The 25,392-nt window shown below is 42.1% G+C and overlaps 1 protein-coding gene across 3 annotated transcripts; it reads left to right on the forward strand.

Annotated features, from left to right (window-relative positions):
* Positions 1–869: 869 nt before the first annotated feature.
* On the forward strand, positions 870–25,287 carry LOC131102131 (uncharacterized). 3 transcript variants are annotated; one of them, XM_058047809.2, is made up of 43 exons: positions 870–1,035; positions 4,381–4,571; positions 4,646–4,786; positions 4,867–5,023; positions 6,821–6,848; positions 6,967–7,060; positions 7,328–7,348; positions 8,003–8,095; positions 8,183–8,246; positions 8,659–8,757; positions 9,035–9,178; positions 9,547–9,642; positions 9,725–9,801; positions 9,889–10,083; positions 10,399–10,572; positions 10,873–11,046; positions 11,177–11,291; positions 11,824–12,014; positions 12,302–12,423; positions 12,508–12,577; positions 12,659–12,819; positions 12,904–13,012; positions 13,158–13,289; positions 13,566–13,772; positions 13,864–14,001; positions 14,096–14,219; positions 14,315–14,486; positions 14,555–14,767; positions 15,051–15,195; positions 15,280–15,486; positions 15,820–15,924; positions 16,659–16,811; positions 16,925–17,173; positions 17,536–17,748; positions 17,844–18,056; positions 18,131–18,292; positions 18,609–18,737; positions 18,863–18,951; positions 19,052–19,175; positions 19,305–19,513; positions 19,601–19,709; positions 24,104–24,276; positions 24,662–25,287. In XM_058047809.2, exons 2-43 carry the CDS (start codon positions 4,386–4,388, stop codon positions 24,768–24,770), a joined length of 5,886 nt encoding a protein of 1,961 aa, XP_057903792.2. In that variant the 5' UTR covers positions 870–1,035; positions 4,381–4,385; the 3' UTR covers positions 24,771–25,287. The 3 variants fall into 3 exon arrangements, with proteins under 3 accessions (XP_057903792.2, XP_057903647.2, XP_057903717.2); XM_058047664.2 differs by lacking the exon at positions 870–1,035 and adding an exon at positions 1,338–1,481; XM_058047734.2 differs by lacking the exons at positions 870–1,035; positions 7,328–7,348 and adding an exon at positions 1,338–1,481.
* Positions 25,288–25,392: the final 105 nt, after the last annotated feature.

The raw sequence follows: 25,392 nt of genomic DNA on the forward strand, positions 1-25,392 counted from the left end.
CTGTGTCTTCTGCTCATGTTGCAACATGCTGCAGCCTCTATACGTGTCAACCTCACCACTCACCATCTTTGGTGTGGGGCAGCAGCAGCAGAGGTAATGATAGGGTTTGAAAAAGAACACTGAAAAAAAAAACACACAACAGGCCTCACCTCCTCTTACCTCTTCTTTCCTCGTTTTAATCTCAATCTGACCATATATGGTAAAGAAATGAGGGCAACGCTCATTGGTGGAGGGAGACAAATGTGCAGGTAGTCACCCCTGTGTAATGTATATGCCTATGCACTTTTTCACCTTGTTTTCTAATCAATATGATGACATTTTCCCTCGCCTCACAATTTAAAAGACTCCTAATTGTGTGTATCATGCTATGCAATGGATTTGAATTTATGTGATAACTTTGAGTGAGTGTTTGCTCTTACGTAGTAGTGTCATATTTGCAGGTACAGACGAGTCTTGCATTCCTACACACCTCTGCACTTTCAGGACAGACGCCTATCTGTCTGTAAATAAGTTCCAAAAGAAGCCGTAATATATTCTACAAATACTTTCAGAATGTTAATGTATTTCTAGTACATAGCGTGTTTAATGCATTTCAGGCTGATGCTGAAGATGTTTTATTTGTATGATAAATATACCTGCATACATAGTTGCACTCTAAATTATCCAAGCGTCCTGTGTATATGTTTGAAAATACATGGCATTTACAATGATGGTTGAATTTCAAGATTTTGTTTCTTGAACACACATTAAAACTACTCATGTTTATGTGTATGTAAAACTTAAATCGGATTTTACAAGCAGTCATTGAACGCAACACAGCTCCCCAAAAGGGGAAGGTAGGGAAATATGGCTACAAAAAAGAGGGCGTGGTTTCGAATTTACCTGCGGGTCAGAGACGGCTGAGCGTCCATCCTGAGAGCACGCGATCCCCACAGAGCCCAGAGGTGACGGATCCTTCCAAGCCCGACTTTGGCTGCCTCGAATACGGACACAAAGACGCTGAGTCTCTTCCTCCTCTTGTAGCTGAAAGAACAGGTGTGTCCGCGTTGTTGTCGCTTTTATCTTTTATTGTATGATGTCAAGTTTAAAAAAAAACACTCGGGCAGAAGTTTAAAACTTTATCAAGTACTTAAATATGGCGCAGGTGTCGTTCATTAGCCTTCAAAGCTCGCGCATGCTCACTCCACTTCCTAATTAAACGTCTTTTGCTAAAATGTTTAAAAATGAAGATTACTAAAATGCAAATATTAACTGTGTCGACTCATGACAAGGGAAAAAAACTAAACTCTTTCTACCGCCTCCTCTTTTAATGTAAAGGCTTCAAAGACAGAAACGACATTAAAGAAGATTCTTTGATGTGACGTCATGTAAAATTGAGACGATGTTATCACCGCTGGTGGGCTAGTTCTCATTTAAATTCCTAAAACACACAGTCAAGAGAAAAATACCCTCCTCTTTGAGTATGTATGTTTGCATATCAGGTATGTTCACGCTAACTCTTTGTTTGTTTGTATTCTTGTACAATATATTGACCTTAGTAGTAGAAAGAAGCAATATGTGTAGAGGTCATTGGATTATATACAGGTTCTCCAAAGTGCAGTCCAGGGGCTATTTGTAGCCCGCAGCTCATTTTTAATGACCATAGCACATATTAGAGGGCTTCTTTCATACTCAAATATTAATTCTAGTCATGTTGGAATGTGTGTCTTGTACTTGGTACCTCCTGTTCAACACTCTATTCAGCAGGTGCTGTTTGTAAAAGTGTTATACAAATAAAGTTGTCTTGGCTTGTCTAATAACCCCTAGCATATTCACAAATAAGATTAAGGTTAGGACCGCACTGAAGGCAAAAATAGTTGTATTGTCATACGATATCAAAGCATCTTACATTTTTCTTAATGCCGCCCCCTGGCCTGGGATGGTATTAATCAATTAATCACACTGTAAATGAGAATTAACTCTAGTTTTGCCTTCTTAAATACATTGGCATGTGTCTGTTTTCCTTGTTTCCACCCTGTGTATTGGTTTCATTACCCTGGCATGTTTGTTCGATAGAACATCAGCATGAATGGAGTGAGCCCTTTGGTCAGTCATACAGTCGTTGTTTTGGTGGGTGGAGGCAGGGCCCGGTAGCATACACACAGAGTGCAGAAGATTGGAATGTAGTAGTAGTTAAATAATTTACTACATAGCCAAGAAGGAAGAAGACCTCGGTTCAAGTTAAAAAAACTTGGGGGGGGATTGTGAGCAATTTTAAAGCGGACATAGCGTGTTGAAATCTCTCCCCTTCTTCCTTCCGTGGCCTCCTCCTATTGTGTTGTTCCCTGAAGGCAACACCGCATCAATGGCGAAAACATGGAACAGCAATCAAAGCTGTTTTTTTTTAAACCTGATACTCTGAGCTCCTCGTTGTTTTCACCAAATGCTGACCTCAGCTCATTGTGATGCATAATTAACTGAAAACATCCTCAGTCCCTTTTTTCCTTATAATTATTTGTGCATCTGACTGCATAACAGACCTGATTCCAGACCAGTATCACCCAGTTGCAAACTGCAACTTTTCAAAAGTATCTTTTACTTCCAAACATAATGGCACATACTGATACAAATTAGAATATTACAGTTTTGGAGTAGTAGTGTAATAAAGGGGGATGGATAGCGGAGACTTGGATCCAGGGTGTGGCTGGAGACAGTCACTGATGACATTTCTCTCCTTGCCCGGACCTGTTGCTTCCCAACATTCCTCACAACAAAGCATTTCTCCTTTCCACATCCATCAGGACTTTGAAGATATTTTTTTTTTCTTCTTTTTGTTTCCCGACGGCGGAGTTACTAGGTCAACAACAGGATGGTGATTTTGGGCATTAGTGAGGACAGGGGAGAGTTGAAAGATTTGTGGAATTTTGTCTAATGAGCTTTCCATCATGGAGAGTTGAAGATGTGGTCAACTGTTCATAAAAACTGGTTGTTTTTGTATGAATTTTGGGAGTTACAAAATTGTTGTATGTTCATGTTTGGCTATTGAAGTCTGTGTGTGTTTTGGTTCATCTAAGGGTCTGTGGCTGATTTTTATTGATCGAGGAGGTTGCTACCAATTCAACCATAAAACTTGTCGATCCGGATATTGGGTCATATCTGTTTATCTGTCACAACCCTACTAAACACACTTAAGATTACAGTGGATGTTTCTTTTTTGTGCATTGGGCTGTGTGAGAAATTTCAAGTCAGTCTTTGTGTTTAACTTAATGCATGGCGGTGTGTTTGTCAGAAGGCAACACAATAAGGGTGTATGTTTTGACAGGTATTAACCCTTTTGTGTGCAGTGGCTCAGGATCTGGCTGACACTATTGAACACGTATAGTCATGAAAAAGGACAAACCATCGGGTATGAAAGGAGTAAACAATGTCTTAAATATGCATATATGATTGTCCATTTACATGCCCAAGTAGTATATTAACTATCTGATAAACCCAGCATGGTAAAATACCCAGTAGTCCCCATATCACTGACATCTTCACCACAAATTTGGCAAGCCCTCAAAGACACTGACAGTAATCGCCTCCACCTTACGTGTTGCTTCCCGTTAGGCTGTCTGTCAGCGCAGTTGCGCAAAACTCTCCCTAGATGATACAGCCATTGGTGAGATTCACTTGTTTTCTTTTTCTACTGTACGTAAAAAAATATCTTCACTGCAACATTAGATACACCTGTACGATATATATTAATAAAAATGTTGCCTTTACAAATATGCTGACACTCTATTCTGATAAACTGTCTGTTGTTACTGTGGCTTTGTAGTTTGCGGATGTTTCTCAAATAACTCATGATGCCGTTTTGCAGTTGGACACTACTGCAGCGGTGGTGTACATTTTTAACATGTATGTCCTCAAAAGCTGAGCATTCCGAAGTAAGTGGCGCTTATTTGATTGTGTTGATATACCTAATATTCTATTGTAGAGTCGTTACTGCCTGGTGGATATGGTGGTGGCGAAACAAGCAGCTGAAATTAGTTTTCTTTGGAGGGTGGATGGGCTCTCCCTTTTTAAAGATAAGGTGTGTTCAAGGAGCCGGATGAGGTGGTTCAGGCATACTTCCCGAGGAACATGTTCAGGGCACATCGGACCAGTGGGACGCCTCGGGGAAGGCCCGGGACACATTGGGTGGAGAGTGTCTCTCTTAACTTACCTGGGAATGCCTCGCGATCCAATGGGATGAGCTGGACAAAGTAATGTTGCTGGGGAGAGGGAAATCTGGGCTTCTCTGCTTAGACTGTTGTCCCCATGACTCAAACTTGGATAAGACTTGAAGATGGATGTTGGAGATGAACTGTATACAACCATGAAGTGTGTATAATCTTTGTGAAATGTTTTTTTTTCAAGCTGCCATGAGTGACGCAGATAAGTTCCTGTATGGGGACCGCAGTGGGATGAGCAACCCACTGGCTCAGGCCGACTGGGCCAGCAAGAAGCAGGTTTGGGTTCCCTCTGAAAAGTTGGGCTTCGAGGCCGGCTCCATCAAGGAGGAGCATGGCGAGGAGTGTGTGGTGGAGCTCAGCGACTCTGGCAAAAAGGTAGAAAAAAAACCAAAACACAATTTAAATACTTTTTTTTCCTCTGATACACTTCCTGGCTCTTGCAATGCCAGGTGAAAGTCAACAAGGATGACATCCAGAAGATGAATCCACCCAAGTTCAACAAGGTGGAGGACATGGCCGAGCTCACCTGCCTGAACGAAGCCTCTGTGCTACACAACCTCAAGGAGCGCTACTACTCAGGACTCATCTATGTGAGTTTTACCCATCCTTGCATTACCATAGCAACGCCATGTATGTTGAGCTCAGCGTTTGGACTTCTCCCACCATGTAGACATACTCGGGTCTCTTCTGTGTGGTGGTCAACCCATACAAGTACTTGCCCATCTATTCAGAGGACATCGTTAACATGTATAAGGGCAAGAAAAGACACGAGATGCCGCCTCACATCTACGCCATCACCGACACAGCCTACAGGAGCATGATGCAAGGTACACAGCATTCACATACTACACGCATCTAAAAATAGAAAATGATGCCAGTTTACCAGGATTTGAGCCATGCAGCAAGACACATGACTTGACATAGACTCCTGATCAAATTGCAAGAATTTACATTTTGCACTGTTGGATCTTCTTTGGTTCTAAGTAGAGGTTCAAATTAATAACAACAATGTATTGCAAACACCCCAAAAATTGCAAATTCCATTTTTAAAGGACTTAGTAATTAATAGCTGTGCCATTGTTGCTAACCACCTCAAATTGGTTGGGGCATGTGTAATGACAGTGTTTGCAGTGAGGTGAGGTTCTCCCCCTGGAAGAAGTCCTTTGTCAGACGGGCATTGTGAACAGCTGTGTTGTGCTGTTGAAAAACCCAGTCATTACCACACACACACACAAAGGCCTTCAGTCATGAACGATGGCCCCTACAATATTTCTATATAACCGACGGCTCCATTGTTCCGTTGAAGGTGAAAGCACTCCAGATTATGATGGTGTCCTCTGCACTGTGTCGCGTGGTGGGATCTCATACGTGATGGACAGTTGTTCGTCTGGTCCAACTGGTCTGGAGTGTCTTTTCCAGAGTGTTCTTTTTCTTTTTCTTTTTGATGCAATCTCATGGAGCAATGTCCTCCTCCCCATAGACACGGAGCCCTTCCATTGACGGTAACACAGTATGACACAATCCATTTCCATTTTTGACAAGCTCCACAATTCCACCACCAAGTCATGCCTGTGTAATGCCTCGCCCCCCCCATCTGCTACCTTCTCAGTTTACGTTCTTCTTGCAGATTCAATTTCTAAAACCTGTAGCTTGTTCCTGTAACCTGTACCGAGAAGGTTCTGGATCCTCATTTGGCTAAAAGTAGTCTGCTGTTGTTAATGGAAGTAGAGCGAGATATGAAATCAATGCATCCAGGAAATAAGTTCTGGTAATGTTTAAAATGAACATATGCGGCAAAATACTGTAAGTATTGCATGTTATCATGAGTGTTTTTCTCTCTTTTGAACACACAGAAAAGGGATTGGATTGTGGATGATGGGTAGAATTCCTAAAAGGCAGTTTTTCCTTAAAGCAAAATGTAAATTCTTGCAATTTTTCATCAAGGCAAAAGGTCATTGACAACTATTGATCAAAAATAATTCAACTAAATGAACACTGCACCTATACTGTTCTATCTAGCATTTTGGGTCTGGTTACTATTTACATTGTAGTGGTCCCATTATGGTACCAATTATTGATACCCATCCATAATGGAAGAAACGGATAATCAAACACTTTTTGTGATGAACTGCAACGCACATTCCCATGCCATTTTGGGTCCAATATCAGTGGCGCGTCTGAATGGACAAAAATCTCCAGACATTTCTTTCACACATCTTGTAGAACAGTGATGCTGCTGAGCAATGCGTAATTGTCTCTTTTGCCATATTGAATATCAACTACTTTCGATATGTGTGTGTGTGTGTGTGTGTGTGTGCATACATATATATATATATATATTAGCCGAACGTTTTAAATGTAGCTCGCAGGTTGAAAAAAGTGAGCACCCCTGTTGTTCAGAGAACAATTAGTGTTCCCAGAAGAGTGGAAGCAGTTATATCTGCAAATAAACCACATTTTCTTACATTTTAACTTCCTAATGGCAAAGTGTGATAACGCTTTATGTAGTGTACGTAATCACAAAATAACATTTTCTGTTTTCCCAAACCCTTTCATTCTTTAGCCTGTATTAATAGAGCCACTGCATTATGTTGACTACTTCCTTGTTTGTGTCTTGTCACCAGATCGAGAGGATCAGTCCATTCTTTGCACGTAAGTCTAGTCATTTATTGAATCTGCTTTCCATGTGCTTCTGCAATTTTAGCTGTGCAAGTACGTGTTTTTTCTTGATAACGTTTCCATTTATGTGCATTGGGTGTCTCCTCTATAGTGGTGAGTCCGGGGCAGGGAAAACTGAAAACACCAAGAAGGTCATTCAGTATCTGGCCCATGTGGCCTCTTCTTTCAAGTCCAAGAAGGATCAGGTCTGCATCAACTTTCCAGTATATAATGTCACACTGAACGTCTTTCTTTTGCCTTTTTTCATGATACAGTCAACTTGAGCACATTCCTTTTTCAGGTCTTTGCACGTCTTTCCCCTGTGTGTGTGTGTGTGTGTGTGTGTGTGTGCATGTGCATGCTTTAGTCATTTTATCTGAAGCATAGCACACAATTTTTTTTTCATTGATTCTTTGTGTGAAATTGTGTCCAAAGTTGCTGAACTCACCATTTCTCACCCTTTATCTCTGCAGGGCAGCACTGTTCTGTCACATGTGAGTTAATGGGACGCCGTAAGCATGTAGTTTTGTTTATGCAAGCTTACTAATGGGGAGTGTTCTGTTCTCTTGTGTGCCAAGGAAATGCATTAACATACCTAATAGCTTTCTCAGAGGCAAAGCTCCAATAATGAGAAAACATGCAAAAATTTTACCTAAGACAAAAGTCTTAAGGGACCCCAGAGGGTTAAAAACACACAGGAAACTTTGCAGAAAATTGGTAAATACTTTTTAGCAGTTGCAGATTATCAGTAAACTTCTTTAATTTATCAAGTGTAAATGCTCAACTAAGTGTAACTCATACTAAGGGAACCTGTCCCACCCCTGCCTTGAGTCATGGTTTTGTCTTGTTGTAGCCTGTATGTGGTGTCAGTCTGCAGTCCTGCATTTGCTAGGGTGTGTGCGTGTGTGTGTGTATGTAAATATATATATCTGTGTGTGTGTATAGGTACGTATATGTTAGTGAACCTTTGTGCTTCTTGGCTTCCCTTCTGTGTACTGTGCCTGTGCAAATTAGATTTGTTTTCCCCCACACATGTACAATGTGCATGCATGCTTGTATTTGCCGTGGAAGTGCTGCATGTTTTGAAGTTTGTGTGACCTGTTGCTTAGTCCCGACCTGTCGATGGTTCTGATTTTCCTTTGTCTCAGGGGGAACTGGAGAAGCAGTTGCTGCAGGCCAACCCCATTTTGGAGGCCTTTGGCAATGCAAAGACAGTCAAGAATGACAATTCATCTCGATTTGTAAGAATGGCTCGCATACATCTTTTGTACGTTTCCTTGTGTGTGTTATTGATATTAACTTGACATGCTTATTTTGCTTTCTTGTAGGGAAAATTCATCAGGATCAACTTTGATGTCAATGGGTACATCGTTGGAGCCAATATTGAAACTTGTATCTTTTATTTTGTTTTTTTTTTTTAGTTCTACATTTACACCTACACATAGCTCTTTTAAATGTCATAAAAGTAAAAAGTTAGGCCATAACTATGATTAAAATAATGCCTAGTATTTATATGGCGAGACAGGCCTAGTGTAGACACCCTGACTTTATGCTTTGTACTTCCATTCAAGTTTAAAAAGAAGTTAACTTTTAAAAATGTCATATATTTCCAATTTGTCCTCTGGTCCCCTTCTCTGGTGTCATGCCAAAAAAGCATAGCACACTTTAGAGTTAATCCTTTTTAGACCCTCGGTGAACTGCCAACAATTAACCATAGAGTTTTCTTCTGGACTACAATATGAACAATATCGCAGTTGTTTGTTTACACTTTGTTTTGCTCCATCCTTGACTGAAATTTTACCAGACCTTCTGGAGAAGTCTCGGGCTATCAGACAAGCGAAAGAGGAGAGAAGCTTCCACATCTTCTACTACATGTTATCTGGAGCAGGAGACAAGATGCGCTGTAAGAACCCAAGATCTTTTATCTCCCCAGATAGTTTCACAATTAACGATCATGACTTTGAACAGTCGCTGTTTTAAACCTGAGGTTCCCTTTTTTTTTTTTTCCCCCCCTTTCAACGTCTGCCCTCTGTAAGTCATGTGCACTTACCCTACCAGTCAAGTTTGGGCAAATGTTTTCATGCTATTGAATGAGCAAGTGTATTCCAACTTGGGACTGGTAGTGTAAGTAATCTGAATTGTGTAAATAATTCTTTGTTGCTCCTGTTCTCCCGATGCAGCCGAGCTGTGTCTGGAAGACTACAGCAAATACCGTTTCCTGTCCAATGGCAACTTGACAGTTCCAGGCCAGCAGGACAAGGACATGTTCTCTGACACCATGGAGGCCTTCCAGATCATGAGCATCCCAGAAGAGGAAAGAATTGGTACATTTTTTTTTTAATTTGAGATTACTTTTGTTAAAAAAAACTTGTGCTTTTTCCACTTTTTGAACCTATAAGTGTTGTTACAATGTTGTATTCTCGATGCCAAAGCAGGTTTGCTCATTTGGAAGTGGGCCCTGAAAGAAGTTCTACACCTGAGTTCTACTGTTGTCAATGCGATCTGAACTTATAACCTTATATGGGCTGCAGACAAACATGGACCCACATATCCAGAAGTGCTAAAATAACAAAAGGCATTAAGCACCACATAAAATGTGGATTTTTCGTTGCCGTGATACATTTACAAATATATATGTCACAATATGACCTTGGAAAATCTGAATGAATTTTTAATATGCACGTGTCCTCAGGCCTGTTAAAGGTGGTCTCAGCCGTGCTACAGCTGGGCAACATGACCTTCAAGAAGGAACGTCACTCTGACCAGGCATCTATGCCAGATGACACCGGTACACACTTTTAAAGCTTTAGTAACCTCTAGGCACAACCTAGAGTTTACCCAAAGTTTTTAACGCTCCTATTCACCCATAGCCGCCCAGAAAGTATCTCACCTGCTGGGCATCAATGTGACCGACTTCACACGTGCCATCCTGTCACCTCGAATTAAGGTCAGTGTTTTTCATCTAAAAAAAAAAACCCAAAACAAAATCCAATGTCTGAGAAAACTGTCTTTTGTGTGTGTGCTTTCTCATCAGGTCGGCCGTGACTATGTCCAGAAAGCTCAGACCCAGGAGCAGGCTGAGTTTGCTGTGGAAGCCCTAGCCAAGGCGTCGTATGAGAGGATGTTCCGCTGGCTGGTCATGAGGATCAATAAAGCTCTGGACAAGACCAAGAGACAAGGAGCCTCCTTCATTGGCATCCTGGACATCGCTGGCTTTGAGATCTTTGAGGTGACCTGCCCTTTCTTGACTGAACTTTGTGTATTAAATAGGGGTGTCACGAGAGGAGATGATATTTTAACATTACTTTTAGAAAATATGAAAATATATTGCGATTTTCTAATTTAATTTCTACCACGTTAGCTTGCATTGCTCCTCATGAAGCTACACTCTTCCACACTGTTTATGCTATGCTGTGATTGATTTATTTATCGTCATTCCAGTCTAGTGCCCAGAAGACATTTTTCTAAATGAAAAACCATACATGAGATCTTGTGACAGTCCTAGTATTAGATAATGATGATTATGACTTATTATTCCTTGCAGCTCAACTCCTTCGAGCAGCTGTGCATCAACTACACCAACGAGAAGCTGCAGCAGCTCTTCAACCACACAATGTTCATCCTGGAGCAGGAGGAGTACCAGAGGGAGGGCATTGACTGGAGCTTCATAGACTTTGGCCTTGACCTGCAGCCCTGCATTGACCTCATTGAGAAACATGTGAGCTTGTGACCTCTGTGGCCCCCAAAAACATTGACTTGATACGTATGTACCATGGATGTATACAAACACGCATACAATGGCCAGAGTTGGATGGAATACATACTTGACTTGTCATAGTTAATTATACTTATTTACTTAAGTAAATTTCATTTAGTATTCAATTTGTACTGCTGGAAACCCTGAAGTATAATTTTATTTATTCAACTTGCTCTATTTACTCAAATTCCTGTTAGTTGGAAAACATTTGAAAAGGACCTGGAGACTGACACTCTTCTTCTGTTCCAATGTTGGTGGCAGTCTGGACCTCCTGGTATCTTGGCTTTGCTGGACGAGGAATGCTGGTTCCCCAAAGCCACAGACAAGAGTTTTGTGGAAAAGGTAGTTCAAGAGCAAGGAACACACCCCAAGTTCCAGAAGCCCAAGAAACTCAAGGATGAGGCTGATTTCTGCGTTATCCACTATGCTGGGAAGGTAACTGATGACAGGTCTGCGTGTCACAACACAGTCAAAAATCACTGTCACATTAAGCAACTGTTATTGTTAAGAGGTAATAGGAAGTTGCGGTCCTTCTCATTAAATTCAATTAAATTAAACATTACAGGTGGACTACAAAGCAGATGCTTGGCTGATGAAAAATATGGATCCTCTTAATGAGTGTGTGGCCACTTTGCTCAACCAGTCCACAGACAAGTTTACTTCCGACTTGTGGAGAGATGGTGAGTGATGGCACATTTTCACTTATTTTATGTGTTAATTGTAAGACAAACATGCAGTTTTCGACTAACCGATGACCCATTTCTCAGGAAATGTTTTAAAGCTACAACACGGAATAATTGAATCTTCAGCTAAACATTTTGAAAATCATTTTGATGGTACCCTAACTTGTAATGAGTAGCATCTCCACCATTGCCATGGTGACCACAGATCACCTACTTATAAAGGTCTACAATATTGGTGGACCAGCCAATATTGTGGTACAATATTACTCCTGAGAGCTGTGTGCATTGCTTGTTTGTACTACCCGTACACTAACATTAATTTTCCATTTCTATTACAATATGGCCATCTTGTGTCCATTCTGAGCTACAGTTTCACTGCAATTAAAAGACTTGGGCTGTGTTCATGCTTGTTCATGACTCTTGTTAGAAGCAGAGGTTTGTAATCAGGCCAAACCTTTGTCATAATCTCATTTGACATAATTTCATACCTTAGTTTCACTTTGTTTTTTACACCTTTTTGTCCTTGCAGTCGATCGTATCGTGGGCCTGGATAAGGTAGCGGGAATGTCAGACTCCATGCACGGTGCATTCAAAACCCGTAAAGGCATGTTTCGCACAGTGGGCCAACTGTACAAAGAGCAGCTGGGGAACCTGATGGCCACACTCAGGAACACCAATCCCAACTTCGTCCGCTGCATCATTCCCAATCATGAGAAGAAGGTACTTTTTTTTTTTTTTTTAAACAAACATTTACACGTTATGGCTACATCTTCACAATATGAGATTATATAAGCTGTATTCAAATTAATTGGGTTCTTTCAAAGATGGCAATGCTCACGTTTGACTGACAGTTAACGTTTTTTATTCTTGGTAGTTGTAGCATTCACACAGTTAGTCAATGACAAAACTGACACAAAATGCAGTTTAGAAATCAAAATGTTTATTTGTAAGGGAGACAAACCGCTCTTAAGATGCTATTTTTGACAGCCCTAATTCCTACTTTTTAGGCAGGTAAACTGGAGCCTCATCTGGTTCTTGACCAGTTAAGGTGTAATGGAGTTTTGGAGGGGATCCGTATATGCAGGCAGGGCTTCCCCAACCGCATTGTCTTCCAGGAGTTTAGACAGAGGTAACAAACCCAGTGCCAGACATTGAGTCAGCAAGGAGAATAAAATGACCAACTTCATCATCTGTCTGTAATTGTGCTCCTCAGGTATGAAATCCTCACTCCGAATGCCATTCCAAAAGGATTTATGGATGGCAAGCAAGCATGTGTGCTCATGGTGAGAACCATAGATCACATTAAGAAATGAAAGAGGAAAATGAATCTTCATCTGAACTCGGGAAACTTGACTCTATTTCAGATCAAGGCCCTAGAGTTGGATCCCAACTTGTACCGCATCGGGCAGAGTAAAGTTTTCTTCAGAGCTGGCGTCCTGGCTCACCTGGAGGAGGAAAGAGACATGAAGATCACTGATGTCATCATCAGCTTCCAGGCATTGTGCCGAGGATACGTGGCCCGCAAGTAGGACTGATTCAGTCTCTTAATAGGGCACCATTCTCTCACTTTTTGCTAAAAATGCTTTTGTTTTGTTTTTTTTAACCAAAGAGCCTTTGCGAAAAGACAACAACAGTTGACTGCTATGAAAGTTATCCAGAGGAACTGTGCAGCTTACCTCAAACTTAGGAACTGGCAGTGGTGGAGGCTTTTCACCAAGGTAAATAGGACACTACCCATAAAGGTCCATGCATAGCCTCGTCGACTACCGTCACTAAGAACAGTGGTCTATCACATTACTCTGTGATGCAAAAAAATCCCCTGCTTGATTTTGTGAGGTTTTAAACTCCTTTCTTGTCTTAAAGGTCAAGCCCCTTCTACAAGTGACTCGGCAGGAGGAGGAGATGGTGGCAAAGGAGGAGGAGCTCCAGAAAGTCAAAGAAAGGCAACTGCAGGCTGAGGAGCAGATTCAAGAGTACGAAAGCAAGCAGCAGCAGGTACGATTTCAAATTGACCTTTTCATCTTGAAGTCAAACTGCATATACATTGTGTAACTTAACGCAATAAAATGTGCTGATGGACTGAACCTGGACAGGCACATTAGAGTTTAGTGTGTGGCATTAACCCAATGTGTCTTAAATATACAGTCAATACCTTTTGTGTTTAGAACATCCAAATGTTTTCACATGCACAATCTCTTCAATACCATGCATACATCGTTTTTGTTTTACTCGAGTCGGTTGATTCATTTTGCCCCTGACTGATTCCGCCAGCTGTCCGCCGAGAAGCTGGCCCTCCAAGAACAGCTCCAGGCTGAGACGGAACTGTGCGCAGAGTCCGAGGAAATGAGATGCCGCCTTGCAGCAAAGAAGCAGGAGCTGGAGGAGATTCTTCATGATATGGAGGCTCGGCTGGAGGAGGAGGAGGAGAGGGTTGGTCAGCTACACAATGACAGAAAAAAGATGCAGCAGAACATTAATGTAAGTGAAGGGGATCTTGATCACATTGGAGAACTCGTATCTACTTTAGCTGGAATTTCATGAGTTTGATTGGTCTTTTTGGGTTTTGTAGGAACTAGAGCAGCAGCTGGATGAGGAAGAAGCAACCAGACAGAAGCTCCAGATGGAGAAAGTTACCGTGGATGCTAAAATGAAAAAAATTGAGGAAGACATGATGGTGCTTGATGACCAGAACAACAAGCTCAACAAGGTCACCAGTAGTCTTTGGCACTTCTCATGGCTGCCTCGAACTGAAGAAAGAATGTATTCATTAATTTGGTATTTTCGTTTGTTTTCAATTTTAGGAGAAGAAACTGATGGAAGAGAGGATCTCTGAGTTTACCACCAACTTGGCTGAGGAAGAAGAAAAGTCTAAAAGCTTACAGAAACTCAAGAACAAACATGAAGCCATGATCACAGATTTGGAAGGCAAATATTTATATGAATTATTAAGGGTGTTTATTTGCTAATGATTTTTATCTTGCACTGATTTAACACAGCTTTGTTTGTGTCCTAATGTTCAGATCGCCTAAGAAAGGAGGAAAAAATGCGCCAGGAGCTAGAGAAGAATCGCCGTAAACTTGAGGGTGACTCAAATGATCTCACTGACCAGATTTCAGAACTTCAAGCCCGGATTGCTGAACTTGAAGCTCAGCTGGCCAAGAAAGAGGAAGAACTGCTCGCTGCACTGGCCAAGTTGGTGCCTGTCTATTTGTCTAATTTCAGCACACCTGCAAAACTGACGTGCTTTATTCTGTCTCCAGGATTGAGGAGGAGGCTGCAGCCAAGAACATGGCCCAGAAGAAGATCCGAGAGCTGGAAGCTCAGATCTGTGATTTGCAGGAGGATCTGGAGATGGAGAGGCAGGCACGCAGCAAGGCAGAGAAGCTGCGCAGGGATCTGGGAGAGGAGCTGGAAGCACTGAAGACTGAGCTGGAGGACACTTTGGACTCTACTGCAGCACAGCAGGAACTCAGGTAACAAGAAAAGTCCATGGTTGGCCCTCCTAATCTCTAACTCTTAATCACATACAACACATGATGTTGATTGTGTCCCATTGGGTTACAGCAGGGTGTGTCAAGTGCAGCCTGGGGTCAAAGTTGTATCATTATTTACATGTACACCCTTGGGTTCCTGTCTTCATCTAATGCATCCTAGCATGTGTACATTAGGTCAACTGTCAGAAAATGTTACCTTCAGAATATTCCAGTCAGATGTCAAAAAGACCTCCTCACGTTAATATTTTTCCTTCTCCTCCAGGAGCAAACGTGAGACGGAAGTTGCCCATCTCAAGAAAACTCTGGATGATGAGGCCAAAGCCCACGAACAGCAGATGGCTGACATGAGACAAAAACACAACCAGGCATTTGATGAACTCAATGATCAGCTGGAGCAGGCCAAGCGGGTAATGAACATAGAGACCACAAACCTACGACAACAACAACATGCGGCGTTTGACACTTGATCTTGTCCACTCTCCTACCTATAGAACAAGGTGTCAGTGGAGAAATCCAAGCAAGCCCTGGAGAGCGAGTGGAACGAGGTGCAGATTGAGCTCAATACTCTGAGGCAAGGTAAAGCGGATTCAGAACACCGTCGGAAGAAGGCTGAGTCCCAAGTTCAAGAGCTTCAGGTCAAATTTGGAGACAGTGAACGGCAGAGGCAGGAGATGGCTGATAAAATGGCCAAGATGCAGGTATGGTCTGACAGTTTGGATAGAGCAATGTTGTTCACAAATAGGGGTGTCCCGATTACAATTTTTCCACTTCCCATATAATTCCAATATTGCAGCCTTAAATATCGATCCAATAATCATACATACCTTTTTTTTGGACTTTAATCAAAAATACTGCATTGTGCTCGCCAGAACACAGTGTTAAGTCAAGTAACGATCACAAAAATGGGTTCTGCATTTTTTTTTTTCAAATCTGGTGTCGGACTTATAGCCGATGTACATTTCAGATCGGGACACCCCTATTCAGTGTTTGTGCACAGAAAGACGCGCTGACAATTTTAAATTCTTTTTTAGTCGGAGCTCGACAATGTCAACAGTCTGTTGACTGAAGCAGAGGGCAAGAGCATCAAATCCAGCAAAGACCTTTCTTCGGTTGAGTCTCAGTTCCAGGATGCTCAGGTACGAACCAATAAATATGTCATTATTTCCTTCATCAACTATGGCGAAGGTTAGTGACAAACACATTTATCAACCAGATTTTTGGGAATATATGTTATGGCAGAATCAGAATGTTCTGAACTCTATTTTGATGCCAGAGTTGTGGTGAATAGAATAGAATGCTGTCTGTAGTTTTAGCTCACTCATGACTCCCCATTGCTGGCAACTTGTATAGACAACAACCGACATGTGCTGCTGCTTACTATTATTATTTTAATACGGGAGCCAGGCAACAACATTTCCTTGGCAATTTCACTGCTGTGTTATTGTGCAATGACAATAAAGTCTATCGCTCTATCTCTATATCTATCTCTATCGGATCCCTGCATATTTGTCATTAAGCATTTGCGACCCTGCAAATTTTCAGACTTTTTATTTTTTTAGGTTTTTTTTCATAAATATGTGAGTGTACAGGGAAAATGTACAGAGCATGCACCACTGTTAGAAACCCACAATTTGTACATTTGTGTCTATATGCTTCACTCATAATTAACTTATGGACTATAGAAAGAACCTGTCAACCGTTGCCTTAGAAATGTGTACATAGTATTATATTTTTCTGTCAGGTTTACAGGATGTCTCCATAAGGTGCAAGTATTTCTGTACAGAAGGCAACTGATGTCCATGGAAATAATTAACAATGTAAACAAATACTGCAGCTTTTCTAAAGTTCTTCTTTTGTTCCTGAATTCCAGGAGCTGCTCCAAGAGGAGACTCGCCAGAAACTGAACCTCACCAGTCGCTTGCGACAGCAAGAGGAGGAGCAGAACACTCTGCGTGAGATGCTGGAAGAAGAGGAGGAGAGCAAGAGGAATATGGAGAAACAGGTCTCCTCTCTTCAGGGCCAGGTTAGGCAATGATATACTGGCTTTATTCTTCTCATGGCTTCTTTCCTTTTTTCCTCAATCCCTGAGAAGCGTAAAATTCTTGGCTCTCCTCATTCCCTCCTTGGTGTCTATAGCTGACTGAGCTGAAGAAGAAGCTCGACCAAGAGGTGGCCAACCTAGAGAGTGCAGAGGAAGCACGCAAGCGAACCCACCGAGATGCCGAGTGTGTGAACCAGCAGCTAGAAGAGAAGAGCACCGCATACGACAAACTGGAAAAGACCAAAACACGTTTACAGCAGGAGCTGGACGACCTCATGGTGGACCAAGACAACCTGAGGAATATAGTCTCCAACCTGGATAGGAAGCAGAAGAAGTTTGACCAGGTATTGTAGACACCCACACAGCAAATGGCACATAAGTAGCTTTGCAGCTTGATTAAAATAAAATTAGATACACCTGCCCGGTGTGAGAGACAATGGAAGAGCGGAACAGAAATTTAAATGTATATAGTGTCATAGTTTGACACAATTTTTTATTATTATAATGGTTTTGGACTTTACTGCATCATACTAAGATAAAACTCAATGATCGTAATCTGTTGCAGTTCTATACCATGACATACTGCATACCTTATTGATTTAGTTTTTCTTCACGTATTGGATTATTTATAGCAGAGATTGATTCTATGAAAGCTCTGGCTATATTAAGCACTTTGTATTTAAAAACTCAATCTCTCCCCGCTTAGATGCTGGCTGAAGAGAAGACCATCTCCGCTCAGTATGCTGAGGATCGCGACAAAGCTGAGGCTGATGCCAGGGAAAAGGACACACGAGCTCTGACGCTTGCACGCGAGCTGGATACCATGACTGACCTGAAGGATGAGCTGGATCGGGCCAATAAACTCCTCAAAGCCGAGATGGACGACTTGGTCTCCTCCAAAGATGACGTGGGCAAGAGCGTAAGAGCACACGGAAATCTCTTCGTGCAACAGAGATGAATGGTAGAAGGGACATTTTTTTTGTCATTCTCCACATCCTTACTCTTCATCCACAGGTTCATGAGTTGGAGAGGTCAAAGCGTGCGATGGACCAGCAGCTTGAGGAAATGCGGGTTCAGCTGGAGGAACTGGAGGACGAACTGCAGGCCACAGAGGATGCCAAACTACGCTTGGAGGTCAACATGCAGGCCATGAAGGCTCAGTTTGACAGAGATCTGCAAGCCAGGGACGAACAGGGCGAGGAGAGGAGGAAGCAGCTGGTCAAACAGGTGACGTGTGCACGTACCTGATGAATATCTAAAGTCTGATTTATGTATACTGTAATCATGTTTTTCTCCATTAGGTTTGTGCGATGGAAGTAGAGCTGGAGGATGAACGCAGGCAGCGTTCTCAGGCTCTATCCTCCAAGAAAAAACTGGAGTTGGATCTGGGCGAGCTTGAAAATCAGATTGATGCCGCCAACAAGGGAAGGGATGAGGCCCTTAAGCAGCTGAAACGACTACAGGTAAAGCATGAAAACATCTCTGCATGGACCAAGGTGTCCATTGTGCAACCTGGGGAACATTTTAGGCCATCTAATTTATTTTTTTTAATTGGTCCTCAGCATATTGTTAAATAAAATAAATGTCAATAATAATAATAATGGAATATATTTGAAAGGACACAAATTAGGTTTATCGCCTATGACACCAAGCTAATGAGTCAATGTTTTATTCAGATTTAGAATGTATTGACCTACGTTGGATTGGATTGGTTTGAGTATCTTTTGGACACAAGCCTGACAAAAGCCGTCAAATCTGCTGTTTGTCTTTATCACAAAGGCCCAAATGAAAGAGCAAATTAGAGAGCTTGAGGACCTGCGCTTGTCCCGAGACGAAGCAGTGAACAGCGCCAAGGAGACTGAGAGGAAGCTGAAGACCATGGAGGCTGATGCCCTGCACTTGCAGGAGGTACACATTACACCTTCCTCTTATTTAGTCACAGACATAACCAGTGTTCAATGAGGTATTGAATACTATGAATAAGTTACATGTCAGAGAATATCTTGCACATTTGTAGCTCTGGTGTCTTCCAGGATCTTGCCACTGCAGAACGCCTCAAGAGACAAATCCAAACGGAGAGAGATGAGCTCCAGGATGAAATTAACAACGGCAACACTAAAATGTATGGACAATACTTTTATTAGAACCATGGCGGGAGATCCATATGGAGCAATATCTTTTTCAGCTCATAGACTGATGTTGCTTGTCAATTTGCTGTTCAGTTCTCTGCTGACAGAAGAGAAAAGGAGGCTGGACGCTCGCATCAGTCAACTGCAGGAGGAACTGGAGGAAGAGCTGCTTAACACAGAGATGGTCAACGACCGTCTCAAGAGAAGTGCCCTGCAGGTAATGCTTCAATGCTTCAATATATAGTTCCATCCAGAGGTGTCATCACAAGAAACCCAGACAAAGGTCTTTTATACTCAAGGATGTGCATGGTTCCCATGATGCTGTATTTTTATGCTCCATTTTTAGATGGAGCAGTTGACGACCGAAGTGAGTGCAGAGCGCAGCACCTCCCAGAGACTGGAGGGGACTCGTTCCCAGCTGGATCGCCAGAACAAAGAGCTGAAACTGAAGCTGCAGGAGCTTGAGAGCACCGTCAGGTCTAAGTACAAGTCCACCATTGCCACCATGGAGGCCAAGATTGCACAGATGGATGAACAGCTTGACGTAGAGTCCAAGTGAGTCCTTTTGGGAGTTTTTGAGTGCATTCCAAACTTTTTTGCCATGGTGTCCTCCATTAACTTACCATTTTGAATTGAATTCAGAGAGCGTCAACAGGCATCCAGGCTTGTCAGGAGAACAGAGAAGAAGCTGAAAGAGATGATGTTGCAGGTTGACGATGAAAGACGCAACACCGAGCAATACAAGGACCAAGTAAGCCTCTTTCAAAATGGCTGCAAGTCCCGACGTGGCAATTATTCACATTTTGTAGAGGTCCTATCAGAGCAGGTGGGATGCCTCCTGTGAGTGAAGCTATATCCCAGTGACATTCAAGGGTCCCCAAAATCTAGCTTGTGCTTTTAGTAAGCCATAGTGCATACAAGTAACATGAATGGTATAGTTTGGATTTTTGACGTGAAATTGTATGACATCACCGGTGTAGTGCAACGGTGACTTTTCACCTGTGAGCCAAGTTCTGGTCAAATTTTGGTGTTGAAGTAGTTTCTGCTAGCTGATGGCGTCACAAAAGTGTTTTGCTCCTCAAATCAATGTGTTCAAAAGAGTAATATATTTGCATCACAAAACCATTTACCACCAAAACATTAGACATCACAATTGCAGTGCATTAATTTTTCTCCCTTTTTGTATCACTGCATGCTGCCGCCTTTCAACCACATCTGAGACAAGTCCATCCATTTTCTGACCCTCATGAGGGTGGCGGGCATGCTGGAGCCTATCCCAGCTGTCTTCGGGCGAGAGACTATGCTGAAAATGAACAGGGTCTTATCTGCATTATTAAAACTGAGCTGCCATTGTGGAACAGTCTTAAAGTTAACAAGGGACATCTTAAGCATATTATTTTGATTATTCCTGTACGATAAGTACGTCAAGGTCACTTGCACATGGTTGCATCGGGTTTCGATTTCAGACAGATTTCAAACTGTGCAGCATGCATCCGTAATTTTGCTAGGCTTGTTTCTAGGTGTTGTACCATGCAGTTTGTGGTATTTTGGGGTCCGTTAGGACTACGGCACTATTTTTAAACCTTGACTGGCCTGGAGTTAAAAGGTGTTTGTACTTGAGGTATGTTTAGTTGGAAAATATTCAACATTGTCCTGTTTTAATGTTTATTAACTGATAGCAGATGCACCTTTTATGACCCTGAAATTCTCCAAATTTTGGAGTCATAAAGGTTTATCTGCAGAATAACTATCCCATAATTCCTTGTTATAAGAGTGGTAGATTAATACTGAGCTTTCCTCACACCAAAATCATTTAATAAAAGAAAATGCATAAAATATTAAAGTACAATTTCATTGTGACATTTCAGTCGCGTTTTCCTGAAAACTTATCAAAATGCAAATGCAAATACCTTGTTACCTCTCGGTTGACGAAGAGATGACGACATTCCTTGTAGCACAAAGCCAAAGGATACCTTTATGAACCGGGCTGTACTGATGCCGAACTTCGTCAGATGGAGTTAGAACAGTCAAAGAGAGAGATGAAGGACAGAGAAGTGGTCCAAGCTGGAGCTGTGAGTAGACTGTACCAATATCCACGTTTTTCCAAAGCTAACACAAATATTGCATACTCGGAGAAGAAACGTGGACAGGACCACCGCGTATCTGACTACAGTTAGCTTCTAAACAAGGTGGTAATTATAGGGGACGTCTATTTAGCTAGTGGCCATATAGTTCTTACCTGGAGTGCTTGAACAGTTCTTCAAAACAATCTTCCTATGTTCCGGGCGTGTACTAATATATCCGTCCTCGTTGAAATGTGAACCACACACAAGAAGTTGTTAATTCACCCTTGCTATTTTGTTTCGCAAGAAGAAAATAAAGTTGCCTAAAAACAATGTCGGTAACAGGAAAGCGATGGAACACGCAAGGCGATTCACAGTTACCAGCATAGCTTTCACTTATTGCGCGACTGGGGGTGGCATGTAAACACCGAGGAACAAGTTGACAGGCGGCAGCGCCTGGTGGTGAGAAGGGAGCGAAACCAGCACAGCTACAGTGAAGAAAATAAGTATTTGAACACCCTGCTATTTTGCTATTTCTCCCACTTAGAAATCATGGAGGGGTCTGAAATTTTCATCGTAGGTGCATGTCCACTGTGAGAGAGATAAACTAAAAAGAAAAATCCAGAAATCACAATGCATGATTTTTTAACAATTTATTTGTGTGATACAGCTGCAAATAAGTATTTGAACACCTGAGAAAATGAATGTTAATATTTGGTACAGTAGCCTTTGTTTGCTATTACAGAGGTCAAACGTTTCCTGTAGTTTTTCACCAGGTTTGCACACACTGCAGGAGGGATCTTGGCCCACTCCTCCACACAGATCTTCTCTAGATCAGTCAGGTTTCTGGGCTGTCGCTGAGAAACACGGAGTTTGAGCTCCCTCCAAAGATTTTCGATTGGGTTCAGGTCTGGAGACTGGCTGGGCCATGCTAGAACCTTGATATGCTTCTTACGGAGCCACTCCTTGGTTTTCCTGGCTGTGTGCTTCGGGTCGTTGTCGTGTTGGAAGACCCAGCCACGACCCATCTTCAATGCTCTGACAGAGGGAAGGAGGTTGTTCCCCAAAATCTCACAATACACGGCCCCAGTCATCCTCTCTTTAATGCAGTGCACTCGTCCTGTCCCATGTGCAGAAAAACACCCCCAAAGCATGATGCTACCACCCCCATGCTTCACAGTAGGGATGGTGTTCTTCGGATTGTACTCTTCATTCTTCTTCCTCCAAACACGCTTATTGGAATTATGACCAAAAAGTTCTATTTTGGTCTCATCTGACCATAAAACTTTCTCCCATGACTCCTTTGTATCATCCAAATGGTCATATGCAAACTTAAGACGGGCCTTGACATGTGCTGGTTTAAGCAGGGGAACCTTTCGTGCCATGCAGGATTTCACATCATGACGTCTTAGTGTATTACCTACAGTAACCTTGGAAACGGTGGTCCCAGCTCTTTTCAGGTCATTGACCAAGTCCTGTCGTGTAGTTCTGGGCTGATTCCTCACCTTTCTTAGAATCATTGAGACCCCACGAGGTGATATCTTGCATGGGGCTCCACTCCGATTGAGATTGACCGTCATGTTTAGCTTCTTCCATTTTCTAATGATAGCTCCAACAGTGGACCTTTTTTCACCAAGCTGCTTGGTAATTGCTCCGTAGCCCTTTCCAGCCTTGTGGAGGTGTACAATTTTGTCTCTGGTGTCTTTGGACAGCTCTTTGGTCTTCGCCATGTTACAAGTTAAAGTCTTACTGATTGTATGGGGTGGACAGGTGTCTTTATGCAGCTAACGACCTCAAACAGGTGCATCTGATTCAGGATGATACATGGAGTGCAGGTGGACTTCTAATGGGCAGACTAACAGGTCTTTCAGGGTCAGAATTCTAGATGATACACAGGTGTTCAAATACTTATTTGCAGCTGTATCACACAAATAAATTGTTAAAAAATCATGCATTGTGATTTCTGGATTTTTCTTTTTAGTTTATCTCTCTCACAGTGGACATGCACCTACGATGAAAATTTCAGACCCCTCCATGATTTCTAAGTGGGAGAAATAGCAAAATAGCAGGGTGTTCAAATACTTATTTTCTTCACTGTATATATTGGGAGGTGCAATTTTTGTTGCTGTTGCTAACTTTTCAGTCAGAAAAATAGCTATTGGCTGTCCTGGTAGTCTATAGAAGTACCGAAATGGCGCCATCACCCTATTTGCGTATGATGTTGTAATATCATTTAGGGGGGAAAAAAAACAACCCCATAGAAACACAAAAAAGTGAGTAAACCACCTTTTAAAATTGACCATATTTGAATGGGAAGATAAAGATGTAACTTAATATAGTTTTGTAAAGAAAACTTGTAGGTTATGTGATGCAAATTTCAAAACTTCATTCATTTTCTACCGCTTTTTCCTCACGAGGGTCGCGGGGGTGCTGGAGCATATCCCAGCTGTCTTTGGGCAAGAGGCGGGGTACACCCTGGACTGGTCGCCAGCCAATCACAGGGCACATATAGACAAACAACCATTCACACTCACATTCATACCTAGGGACAATTTGCATGCACAGGGAGAACATGCAAACTCCACACAGAGATGGCCGAGGGTGGAATTTAACCCTGGTCTCCTGTGCTGTGAGGTCTGCACGCTAACCACTCGTACATCGTGCAGACGCAAATGTAACTTTTGAACACATATTTTTTGAGCCCAAAGTAGGGGCAAATGTCAACGTTGATGCACTACACTGCTGATTCGGATGTCACACAGCTTGATGTGGGACAGGAGGATACAAATGTTAGCAACACTATTGGGCTACAGTATTAACATAACACGTTTTAACAACATCAAGCTAGGTATGTTGAAGGAAGAAAAAAGATCAATGTTACACCTGGACTGTTAGTCGGTAGAGCTCTAGGCTTGATTTTTAGGATGTGCAGTGAAGGCTGCCTTTTAATGAAGCTGTCCTCCATGAAGTGATGGGCATGTACGGAAAGAAGCAGTGTCATGTCGACCAAGGAGGAGGGTTTTCTGTACCAAAATGTACTGATTAATTATGCATACACTTAAGTATACAACCCCTCTTCCAGGCTGACAAGACAAACAACCGCATGCGTCAACTTAAGCGCCAGCTCGAAGAGGCCGAGGAGGAGCTGACGCGAGCCAATGCTTACCGCAGGAAGCTACAGAGGGAGCTCGATGACGCTGCAGAATCAACAGATTCCATGAACCGGGAACTCAGCAGTCTGAAGAGCAAACTCAGGTGAGAGTGCCCAATCTTTTTGGCGCCCCAAACAAAAATCTTATGAAGTATATACATACGTTAATGATGTACTTTGTGCCATGGAGGGGACGGCCATTTAATTGTTTTGCCTGTCTTTATACGTCACTGGCACAGTGGTTGGGAAACACTGCTTTAGTGTACATTCAAGTCTTAGCAAGGGACTGAGATGTTGTCTAAATAAAATAAAAGCAGTTTTCCAAATGTTGGTGTTTTCTACTGAAACCGTACTCTTTGAGACATTTCACTTGTTGTAGATAATGATCCCTTACTAGTTGAGCAATTCTCATCTTTTGCGATGTCAAAAACAGTATTTCCAGCTCTTGATTGGGAATACTGACTTATATTTGAATGTTTTGGTTTGAAGGCGTGGAGACGTGCATTTGAACATACGACGCACCATGAATCGCACAGGGTTGGAGAGCGATGAAGATGTGGACGTAACGACTGAGGTGTCTGAGCCTGCTGCCGAGTGAGCGAAGGAACAAGCAAAGGGGAAAAATGTTTGGATGCTTTACAGTCAATGTGCAACTTTTGCCAAACATAAGCCATGACATTCTGAAAGTATATATCATTCTAGGACAGAATTTGCCTTTCATTCCCTTGGGTGATGATATATCCTTATTGGTCTTTTACATATAATGCATTCATATTTGGGCCAAATATTCACCTCATGAAATGCCTGTTTACTCATAGTCTAGTCATTTTCTACTTAAAGGGGTTTATCATGTTGCTTTGGTCTGCTCGCTGTTACACTGTTTTTTGCATACACGTTATGGTGCTGGTGCTAGCTCAGATTCTGTATTGTCACTTAACTAATGGTGGTAGGTTGTTTTCACAACATTTAGCAGCAGGGCTCACTCTGTGCACATTTTTGGTGAAATGGAACTCAATACCGCATTACCAAAAGTACATATATTGCCAATATTTTATGGCTGGTCTTTATTTTATGAAATGCCTTAATGCAATAAATATATAAATACCTACAACATGCATTTTGTCATTACTATGTTTTATCACGAACTCATGAGAAAGTGAAGGTCCATATGTGAGGCACATATTTGCAAACTTCGCAATCATACAAGCGTGAATATTAAC

This window comes from Doryrhamphus excisus, linkage group LG9, assembly GCF_037039965.1.
Source record: "Doryrhamphus excisus strain RoL-2023G ecotype Guam linkage group LG9, RoL_Dexc_Guam_v1.1, whole genome shotgun sequence".
Lineage (NCBI taxonomy): Eukaryota > Metazoa > Chordata > Actinopteri > Syngnathiformes > Syngnathidae > Doryrhamphus > Doryrhamphus excisus.

What these genes read in the sequence shown, in the direction of transcription:
- LOC131102131 (XM_058047664.2), top strand. An exon ending in TTCCAGGAGTTTAGACAGAG is followed by an intron (nt 12,424 to 12,507) that starts GTAACAAACCCA and finishes TGTGCTCCTCAG; the next exon opens with GTATGAAATCCTCACTCCGA. An exon ending in GGAAGCAGCTGGTCAAACAG is followed by an intron (nt 18,057 to 18,130) that starts GTGACGTGTGCA and finishes TTTCTCCATTAG; the next exon opens with GTTTGTGCGATGGAAGTAGA.